This window comes from Euprymna scolopes, chromosome 28, assembly GCF_053919585.1.
Source record: "Euprymna scolopes isolate OS-2025 chromosome 28, ASM5391958v1, whole genome shotgun sequence".
Lineage (NCBI taxonomy): Eukaryota > Metazoa > Mollusca > Cephalopoda > Sepiida > Sepiolidae > Euprymna > Euprymna scolopes.
The window spans coordinates 33437632-33449172 of record NC_136509.1 but is presented as its reverse complement, the minus strand read 5'-3'; the positions used below and the strand labels follow the sequence as shown (position 1 = coordinate 33449172).

General features: G+C 34.2%; 1 protein-coding gene across 1 annotated transcript in view; it reads right to left on the bottom strand.

Annotated features, from left to right (window-relative positions):
• LOC145249558 (RNA polymerase II elongation factor ELL-like) overlaps nt 1-11541 on the bottom strand; it is a 185173-nt gene that overhangs the window by 55089 nt on the left and 118543 nt on the right. The window contains exon 2 of the mRNA XM_080111232.1: nt 4893-4943. Coding sequence (XP_079967358.1) covers nt 4893-4943 — 51 coding nt within the window. The remainder of the gene's footprint in view (nt 1-4892; nt 4944-11541) is intronic.

The following is an 11541-nucleotide window of genomic DNA, read 5'->3' as shown; positions in this document are numbered from 1 at the left end:
CAATTATTATTTGCAAGGAACTGAAGATGCGGAAGACTTGCGAAGTTTGTCTCAAGGGTGCTCAGAGAAGATCAGACTATTTGAGAAAGATGAGCATCAAAACAATTCTTCATCCTTCCCATACTCCAGACCTTGCTCCCTGTGACTATTGATCATTCTCTAAGCTACAGGAAAACCTTAGAGGCTGTCGTTAGGAGACGATTGAGGAAATGAAAGAGGTTGTGACGAAGCTCATTGACATGCTCACACAAGAACTTCCATGGGGACTTCCAAAAGTTGTTGGAATGGTAGAACAAGTGGATTGCAGCCAGAGGAGATTACTTCAAAAAGAGCTAGATTTTCATATGTGCACTATCAATAAAAGTGCTGATATGAAAAAAGTTTGGAAACTTATTGAAGGCACCTCATAAGTACAGGAAAAGAATCATAAGTTATTGCTTGTCTGATTTTATAAAAAGATACATAAAAAAAAAAAAAAAAAAAAAAAATCAAGTTCAGCAATTGAATAAATGCCACAAAAATAAATTCCCATTCATTTGACAAAAGCAAGAATAATGTCGGCAAACTTAAATTTTCTATTAACTTGTTAATTATGCACTTTGGGCACAAAAAAAAAGAGACACTGTAAATGGCCTTTTGTCTTTGTTGCATTTTAATCCAGAGTCCAACAAGGCTATTTTTAGTTATACGATTCTATTATTCCATTCGTCACTTGATGACAAAACAAGCTGGAAGGGACGAGTCCAAGTCCGGGTAGAAGGGGGGGGTCTCAAAGGGGAATAGAACACTGGTTAGAGAAAAATTGCAACAAAATATATAGAAAGTAAGAAAGGGTAGTATGTATAGTTGATAGGTTTTAGGGCGTATCAACCCTTTTTAGAAGGTGTTGATTAATCTTAGCTAGAAAAAAGATTGTGGGTTTATTCATTAAAAAAAAAACTTCCCAAAGGCGTCTATATACGAAACATCCATGATTTTTGCTTAAAAATTATATAAAATGGCTGACATAAAGCTGAAACAAGCAACCAGTCCAATTTACGATGTAGTGTAAGAAGTACATTCATTCTTTGCATTCAGACTAAATGCAAGCCACCTTTTAAAAATAGGAAATGGTGTAACTGTATCTGTACATAGTTACTTCCCTTTAATAGGTTAAAAAAAAAAAATTCAAGTAAAACATTCTTGGGCGATGCTGGGTCAGAACAGCTAGCCTATAATTCAGAAAATTATTGCTCTAATTGTAGTTGAAGTGATACAATAGTATAATAAGGCAAGAAAGAAAAAAGAGGGGATGACTGACTGATTGATGCTTGTCTCCTCAGCAATTTTGGTCATTTTTCTGCTTTATATAAGTGACCGATAATTTTTGGATCCATGAATGCTGTTGAGGAGGTAGTTGAATTAATAAAAATGTTATGGAAGGTAAACCTGATGGAGCAAACAAAGGAGCAGAGCTGGAGCAGCTCCAAAATAAGTGGAGTAAATAATGAAGTGCTGAAGTTAATTGCATTATTTGAGTTGCGTACATTTGTGTTCCCTGTCATAGTAACGATCTGATATGGGTTGAAGTGTCCAGAGAAAGACAATAAAAGATCCCTGCTCGAATAGCGTTTTCAAAAATCTACATTTGGTCGTACTAGTTATATTCAACCGGTATAAGCGAGATAAAACCAATAAGCGATTGGATTCAATCCAAGGTGATTGCTGGTAACAGCTTTTTGTTATCACTACTGCTTAAAATAAAAAAAAAAATAAAAAAAAAACTTAATCACAAAAGGATGAGACAGTGACGAAGTATATTGTGACATGGAATTGTCATGTTATGAATTCAATCACTTCAGCATCACTTTATAGATATACTAGCAAAAGTACCCGTCGTTGACTGGGTTCAAAAACAGCCTACAGAAAATCGACTCTGATTTATGAAAGTATGATAGGTTATGAAAAGGGTTGTAAATTTGGGTTGAATTTAGGGGGTATCAAAACCAAAGCAAAATATGATGAAAATAAAAATAGATAACCCCCATAATTTATTATACCATACCTGTTTACACTGAAACACTTATCACAATATTATGTGGATCTATATTAAAAAACCTTGTTAAACTTTGTGACATATTTCCATTCTATGGAGTTCAGGCGTGAACGAACGTCCCATAATGTTATACCATATTTCTTCAAACTGAAACATAATTATCAAAGTATACTTACGCAGATAGATATGAAAAGTCTTTATTAAAGTGTGCCTATTTCTATTCTACGGTGGTCAGGCGCGAACGCAGACCCCACAATTTTATTATACCATCCCTATTTAAGTTAAATCATACTTATCAAAGTATTATTGTGTACATCTATATCAAAAACACTTGTAAACGTTTTTTTTTATTTATTTATTTATTTATTTTTTTTTTTTTATTTTAAAATTTTTAATTTCCATACTTTGTAGACCAGGCGCGAACACAGACTCCACAATTTTACTGAACCACCGTTCTGCCAGATCAATACCCATTCCTGTGTCTCGATACATCTTCTATCATTATATGTAATCAGTTTTGTAAAATAGTCAACCATATAGGAGCCTATTCGTGAACAGACATACATACACAGCTTTATATTATAGATTGGCAACCTTCATGTAATCACATTGACACAATGGTTCTCAGATCACCAAAGTCAAACAGAGCCTGGTCAGTATCAGACGGATGACCATTTTGGAAATACCAGGTACTATATGTAGGAGGACAATGCCATCATTTTCCTTGCTGGGACATACATATGACTGGGGACCGGTTATGAACTGGATATTACAATCAAACTTCCTCCTTTGGGGGAAGCCAGTTCAACCAGCTCAGGATGAATGCCGTTGGCATATATTCTTGTGTTCTTTTCTATAAGCCTCGAATTCTCAAAGATAGGTGAGAAACAAATCCCAAGAAAAGAATCCGTAATCATATATAAAGTTTTGATTGGTTGGTTGTTTTTGGTTTACAGCATATCAACCTTTTTCAGGTTATTTAATGCCGAATCTAGTTATTTTGAGGAACGATTTTAATGGAGTATATATTTTTTTTTTTTTTTAAAGTCAGATTCTATTTAACCCATAGTTGGGACCCTAACAGGTACTACCACTCCGGGTCAGAGTGGACCTGGGAGTAATGGCAATTAAAGGGTGGCTCCACACTCCCCAAGGCCCGCAAGGTGGGGCCTCACCATCGGATATAGTTTTAGGTCATATCCAGGACCTATATAAAGGGAGACCCTAACTTTCACACACGCCGGCTAGTGCTGTCCACGTCTGTCAATTGACATATGGAAGCACAAAATGGGTACAATTTTCAAATATAGTTTATTTTTATTTGTTCACCTCCTTCCTTATTAAAACAAATATATAAAAGTACATAAACTTTTTAATCAATTATTTTTTTTATCGCATATCTGTTCAAATAACTAGTTATGTATTTTTTCAAACTATTTAGATATCTTAAAAATATATTTACTTACAGAAACATGAAAAAAAAAAATGTATCGCATTTTTTAGTTTTAGCAATTTCAAAAGGGTAAATGTGCAACAGAAAATAGTTTAACAGTTTTAAAATTAGAATATTTCAAATGTTAAAAAAAAACATTAAATTCAAACAACATAAGTATGAATCCAGTAGGTATTTCCATAAATAAATAAATAAATAAATAAATAAATAAAAGAAAGCAACTATATTTGAGAAAAAAAAACAAAAAAACAAAAAACAAAAAAACATGTTTGAAAAAAATATATATATTAACAAAAAATATCTTAATATTTTGCCCAAACAAACAAGTAAGCAGCTTTGGGGTATAGCGAAAGTACTGCATCCATTTCGTGCTTCCATGCATTAACGGACAGACACAGGCACCACCTGCCGCCATGTTTGAAAGTTAGGGTCTATTTATCCGCAATTACCAAAAATTCACTTCATGTACGCCAGCAAGTATCTCCCAGTTTGGACATTTGAAAATATCACCATCATAAGATGAGGCGAATGTTATTTCTCTTGTTGACACCATGCCATGTGGAAGGAGGGGAAAAAAAAAAAAAAAAAAAAAAAAAAAAAAAAAAAAAACACACACACACACACACACAGAAATCATAAACTGATTCTGACAAAGATGCTATGATCATCGAGAATTTGATTTTTAAATGAATAAATTTGTTTATTTAAAATTTGCATTGGTTTTCTAAAACTTATGTATTTCAATTTAAATGTTTCTACCACGGACCAAAAAATAAATAAATAAACCACCACAAGTACATTTGTGTGAAATTTCATAAAAATGGGTGCTGCCTGCACGGTAACCTGACGAAGGCGCTATGATTGTTGAAAATGATTTTTAAACAAATAAATATTTGTTTATTTAAAACTTAAACTGTATTAGCTTCCTAAAACATTTTTTCAATTCAAATATAGCTTCTTCTATACCTGAAAAAAAATTTTTTTTTCGCTAATATAAAAAAATATGTAAACTGACTACCATAATTTTAACTGTTCACAATTTGTTCGCCAAAATACCTTATATGGTGTCAGTTCTCAGTGGCAGCAGGAGGGAGGTGACTGTGAATAAGTGGTTAACGACACACACTGATTACCTGGTGTGTGCCAAGTCCGAATCCTGTTCGTTTCACGAAAACCCCTTTCACTTAGGGATGTTGGCAACCTTCAACATGGTTCCTCCCGTGATGTCTTTCTAAAAAGCATCTTAACGAGAAAGATACAAAAAAGGGGGGAAAACAAATGCCAACAATAATCATCGGATTCGTTCAAAATAAATAAATGCTTCTCAACAGCAATCGCACCAAATCTTACCCCCCCCCAGCAAAAAATAAAATAAAATAAAAAGAATAAAATAAAATTACTTACACCACATGAGGATCCTTGTGGAAACCTGATAGTGGCTTTACGCTGGTCATCCTGAAAAACAAATAGAAAAAAAATATTAGTATTATAATAAGTAATTCATCTTCTATTATATAAATCTCACCTGCCTGTATGTATGTCTGCCTCAAACTTGACAGAGGCAACAGATTTTCACGAGATTCATATCGTTTTGAAACTCAACCCTTCGGACAACAAATATCGAAAAATTGGCTAAAAGCATTAATTCTTTCACCTTCAACTGGGCAGTTTTATACAAGGAGAGTTGGGTTTTTTTTTTGTTTTTTGCGTTGCTATTTTTGCAAGTCATCGTATCGGTTGGAATGACTTTACTAATTTCAACGTCCCGAACTTCCGGTCGCATCATGAAGTAGGGGTAAGACGTCAGGTTTTCTTTCACTTTCTTTTCTGCCTTTGCGTCATGGGTTCGAGCCTGCATGCCTGCCTATTACCACTTTTTTCTACCCCCCACTCCAACACACACCTCCAAACACCCGGGCAACGCCGGGCACCCAGGCTAGAGTACAATAAAAAAAATTAAGAGCATACAAAAGAAATCTGAGAGGATATTATTATTATTATTACCCCACCCCCTCCGAACCCTGGGAGGATATTATCTCGCCCCCACCCCACCAACAGCAGAAAGCAGATAGTCAATCAGAAATGACATTTACAAGTCCACACCTTGAAAAAGTGATTTTAGAAAGCATCTCCTGTTAATCTATTAACTTCATCTACACTTAATATGTCAACGCCATCCCCGCTGCACCCCATCACCAAATGCTTAAAGAACATTAACCAACTTGAGAAGCAACAGTGCCTGAAATGGAGAAGCAAATATTCTTGGTATTCCAATGAACAAACATTCTTTGTTGTTGTTGTTGCTCAATTATTTTCATTAAGTCTACAAAAGGTTTCAACAAAGAATTGATTAGTAGTAAAGCCAATAAAAGAGTTCCACCCGCGGAGGGCGTCTTTCTTCTCTCCTAGTTTGCAGCTTTTAAAATTATTAATTTTTGCTAAAGGCATCCGTAAGACCAATCATCATCATATTTCATTTAATGTCATTTTTACTCGCGCATTGGACAGCTTTTAGAAATTGATTCTTAAAATAACTTATCTCTGGCCAGGTCGTTACTTATCCTTCTTTCTCAAATCTATCCTTATACCCCCCCCCCGTTTTCGTTGGCCGTCCCTTGTCAACTTGTCAACTGACTCTGGTACTTTAACTATTCTACATATACTAACTACTGTTGGGACGATTACTCTGAATTTGGAATCAGAACTTTTGGGGGTATCGGAACTGGGGTGTTTGTCGGTGTGTGTATAGGAGGGGGGGAGCTTTGGTAGGCAGGTAGGCTCGAACCCAAAGCCTTGAGGTGAAGGCGAGAAATGAAAGTGATAATTTGATAACTTACCGCGACGCTAAGAGTGCAGAGGTAGTAAAAATGGTTGAAATTAAACGATTAAAAAGTTAAGTGAATGAGTTGACACAGGTGCGTAAATTTAACGAGGTCAAACATCATGCCACACTTTACTTTGGCTGCAAACCAGTTTCTGCGTATTTGTTTCCCCAAGATGTTGGGGGGAAACCAGCTCCCCATAAAAAGAGGAGTATCCAAATGAATACCAATTGTCTCATATGACGAGTTTTGCCCACATTGATCAAAGGTCATTGCTTTCTGTACATCCCTGGTACTCGTGCCAGGGAGCTTCATTTGCTACAGATTCAGTTTCGCTTTTATACGGAAAAGCCAAACAAACACGTGGAGAGGAAGAAATAGCGCGAAAATAGCGTGTAAAAGTCGCTCAAATAAAAGATAGAGATGACCTTTTGTAAATCAGAGATATTATAATCTAGGGAGTATATAAAAAGTTCTAAGAATTACTCCCCCCCCCCAAAGCCTTTGCCAGACAAACAAAAAAGTGCACACGATAACACACATTTTTCGCTTTTATATTATAAACTAGCGAGGGGGTACCCGGCGTTGCTAGAGTGTTTGTAGGTGTGTGTGGTTGTTAATGAAAAGTTAAAAATAAGCAAAGTAAAAAAAAAAAAAAAAAAACGAAGCGGGGGGGGGGGTCAAAACATTGAGAAAAACAAACAAAAAAAAACTAATGTAAGGCAAACGAACGATGTTAAATGTAAAAATCGAAAAAACAAAAAAACAGAAAAACGAACGTTTAAAAAAAAAAAAAAAAGTGAAAAATGCTTTAAATAAGCCTGTGTCGATATTAAAATTTAAAAAATCGTTGGGTACTCCGGGTGTTTTTGGGTGTGTGGTCGGGGGTGTTAATGAAAACCTAAGAATAAGCAAAGTAAAAAAAAAACAAACAAAAAAAAAACAGAAAAACGAATGTTACGTGAAAAATGGCTTAAATAACCCTGCTTCAATATATTTAAATGTTGAAGCAGGGTTATTTAAGCCATTAAATCGAAAGAAAAAAAAATCTCCCACGATTTGAACCCAAAGTGTTTAGATAATGAACCAGCGCTCTGACCAACTGAGCTAACACGATGTACATGAAATTTAGTCAGTTCTTCAACTATTTAAACTAAATCAGGTCATGAAGTCATCTGACGCATGTGTAGAACCGATCGTCGTCATGAGAGGACGGTTTTTGTTGACCCCCCCCCCCATGTAGAAAATTGTCGATTTGGGGGTGAAAAAAAATTAACGTTTTTGGTTAATTTTTCGGGCGAAGGATGGAGCTTCAATATGATATCAAGTGTGTGAATTTTCGTTCTGTCTGTCGAAAGTTTTTAGCGGACACACAAACACATACATTTTCGCTTTTATATATATAGATGACTTAGTTTTCATATCCATGTGTTACTATACCCCTGTATGGTTCAATATTAAAAAACAAAAAAAATTGAATGAAAAGTATATTATCTTACAAATAACAATTAACTAGTCAAAAACACAAAAACCAAGCTTGATCAGTCAGTTTAAATGTTACCTGGGTCTGACTTCGAACATCTGACAAAAAAAAAAAAAAAAAAAAGTCACTTCATGTTAGATAATAGAAAAATTTCTTTTTGCAGGACATGATCACGTTTTTCAGTTTCGTTTGTATATCAACTTATATAACTTGCTTGATAAACAGATAATCATAACGTACAGTACAGAGTACCTTGTGAATAGTTACATTGTTAAAATACGAACCTCTAACGACACCTGCCCCCTCCCCAAACTCAATTTGCAGCACAATCTCACAATAATAGTGAAAAGTTAAATACATGTTTAAATTTAAAAAAAAATAAAAATAAATAAAAATAAAATAAACACTCGATAGCTGCAACAAAACTGCAGCAAAGGAAAAGTTTTATTAATCAGATGCGTTATAAGCACTTTTTTTTTTAATTAATTCCATCTAGAGGGAGGGGCAGGCAGATAGGAGGCATGGATTGGAGTTGGGTGTTTTATTAATATCGTTCAAGTTACAAGCATAACTGCTCGACAAAATTGTAAATAATAAAAAGATGACTTGCTTTTCACTATTTGAGTAAAAACATTTGTGCTTTCACAAGTTAGTATGCTTTGTGGCATATCAATCATTTTTTTTTTATTATTCAATGCCAAAACATTACCCATGGTAAATGATTAAGTGATTGGTTTGTATTATTGCATATTATTAATCCGTTTTAAGTCATTCATCGCTACCCCCCCCCCCTTTATTAAGCCATGATCATAAAACCGTTAGCAATAGACAGAGGCTATTAAGCTAATTAAGGAATGCATAAAACTTAGGAATATCACGATAGTCAATACAGAACTTCAAAAATATTACATTGATACATGTTCATTCACACAATTCTGAGGCAGCAAGTTCAGGACTGCAGAACACAGTGCGAAAGGGGATCTCCGGTATATCGGAGTAAATACCAGCATGATTATACAATGAGTCTAATGTGAACGTATATCATTATAGGTTTAGTCTGTTTAGCCACAGCACAGAGTGATATTTAAGCATATTTTATGACTCAAAGCGATTCTTTTGTTGGCATTGGTTTCCTTCAGAGATATTTCTCAAAAGATACCTAGTACTTACGGAAGGGGACCATGTGATGGTTGCGAACCTCCTAAGTATTTTTGTAGAATGAACTGGATTCGAACTTGCCATGCAATCCGAATAAGAACGAGACTACAGCAGAAGACCCTCTTCCCTAAAATAATTTAAAAAAAAAGGGGGGGGTGCAACGTGGCTAGATCAAACATTTCCAACTTCGCATACAACTGCTACGCCTTGTAGCGATGGCTGGTTGGTTGGTTGTTTTTGTTTTACGGCATATCAACCGTTTTCAGGTTATTTAATGCCGAATCCAAAGACTTTGAAGAAAATTTTTTTTAATAGAATATATTTGTTGTTTTCACGTCGGTTTCTATTTAACCCATAGTTGGGACCCTAACAGGTACTACCACTCCGGGTCAGAGTGGACCTGGGAGCAATGGTAATTAAAGGGTGGCTCCACACTCCCCAAAGCCCACAAGCTGGGGCCTCACCGCTGGATATAGTTTATGGTCATATCCAGGACCCCCATTGAGGGACTTTTACCCTCTGCAGGGGGGCAGTCGGCGTATTCTAATGCCCCACCAACAGGGCCTGTAGCGATGGTAACAATCTGTAATCCTGCAGGTTAATGAATCCAAAGAGAACTTCATACAGACCAGGAAGTCTTTAAACACTATCTTCATGAACTCTTTGCTGAAGTCTGACTCATTAAAAAAAAAAATTTTTTTTTTTTTTTAGAAGAAATTGCACAAGCAACTTCTGGTGATCTTCTTCATGGGTCTTATACCCAATGTAATCTTAGGACCTGTAAGGGTCCGTCGGGTTTAGGAAGTATATAAGCTGTTATATTTTTAATTTATAAAATTGACAACTTTACAAAATAACGATTATAAGTAACGTCACTGGTTTTTGAAGTTTTCTATTAGATTCTTCACTCCTCTCTCTCTCTCTCTCACACACAGTTATGATTAAGGCTATGACAACAGTATTCTTTACATTCTTTTGACTCAAGTATATATCAGACACAATAAGACACAGTCAACTGAGAACCACATTAGTCTATATAAAAACGTATAAGATATTAATGGATATATACTCAAGAGCCAAAACAATGAAAAGAATATGCTGTTGTCACAGCCCTAGTTATGATACCCGTCATGGTGCAAGAAAGGTTTGGAATATTAGCCTGCTAGCCGAATGAAGGTCAAAACTGTGGGATTTACAGGTGACTCGATAACTCGATATATTTGTGCCAAACACCACCATTCACGATTAACATACATATGATGACTCATCACTCTTTCTTTGCCATATACGGCATTGGGATCACTTGCTTTAGTAAAGTCAAAAGAAACTATTTAAGAGACTATTTTTAAGATTATAATTTCTCACACTACATAATTGTTGAAGTTAACAGTAATAATAAAAATAAGTGGTTAAACCAGAACCTAAGAATAGAAAACTTCAAAAACCAATGACATTGTAGTCACAATTTTTTTTTTTTTTTGGTTATCACTTATCAAAACCAAGGCCACTTTAAGATGAGGGTTAATAATTGTAAGGTAGATGGTGAAACAACATAATCAGTAATGGTGGAACTGGGGTAAAATGAAATTATTTAAGAGGACGGCTCAAAAGGAACTTATTTACATCAGATTTGAAAATGAACATGTTAAAGCCAGCTGAGAAGCAGCTCCATGGTACTGTGTTCCATATACAGCCGGTTCTAGGAAAGAAATTGTGGAATTTTTGCTTAGTTTTAGGTACAGATAGGAAATGAGGTAAATTATTGACTTGTAGCAAGACTTAAATAACAAAAGGTAGATAAAAAAAACTTTTGTTAAAAAAAAATAAAAAAAAAATCTTTTTGGAATCCTTTGAGATGAGTAATTTGTACATTCATTTATTTACGGACTATTATTCTCATCTTTTTTTAGTTGTTTTTTCATTACGTTTCAGCCAACTATTCCTCTGGTCTTCGTCAGGTGGTTACGGCTAACCGTAATTGACGAAGACCAGAGGAATAGTTGGCCGAAGCATTAAATTCAGTGAATGTTTTACCTCTGAATTATATTAACTTGGAAATGCACACACAGGGTACGGCATAAATTATAAATTTTTTTTATATTTTTTGGACGATTTTCTTTAGCTACTTTAATGCACCATATTAATTTCTCAATTGTGATAATTAAAATTAAAAAAAAAAAAAAAAAAAAATGGTATTAATAATCACGCACTATATACAATTAGGTATTACAAAAAGGATAGTTTTATATATATGTGCAAAACAAATTTCAATAACCTTTCTCAATAATTCAATGGAGTAAGACCAGAGCTTTAATAAAATTATTAAATTCAAAGGAACAATAATTTTTAAAACAATTATTAAATTCAAAGGAACAATAATTTAAAAATATTTTATTAAATTCAAAGGAACAATAATTTAAAAATATTTTATTAAATTCAAAGGAACAATAATTTAAAAATATTTTATTAAATTCAAAGGAACAATAATTTAAAAATATTTTATTAAATTCAAAGGAACAATAATTTAATAAAAATAATTTATTAAATCAAATTTAAAGGAACAAAATTCAGACAAAAAAAAAAAAAAAAA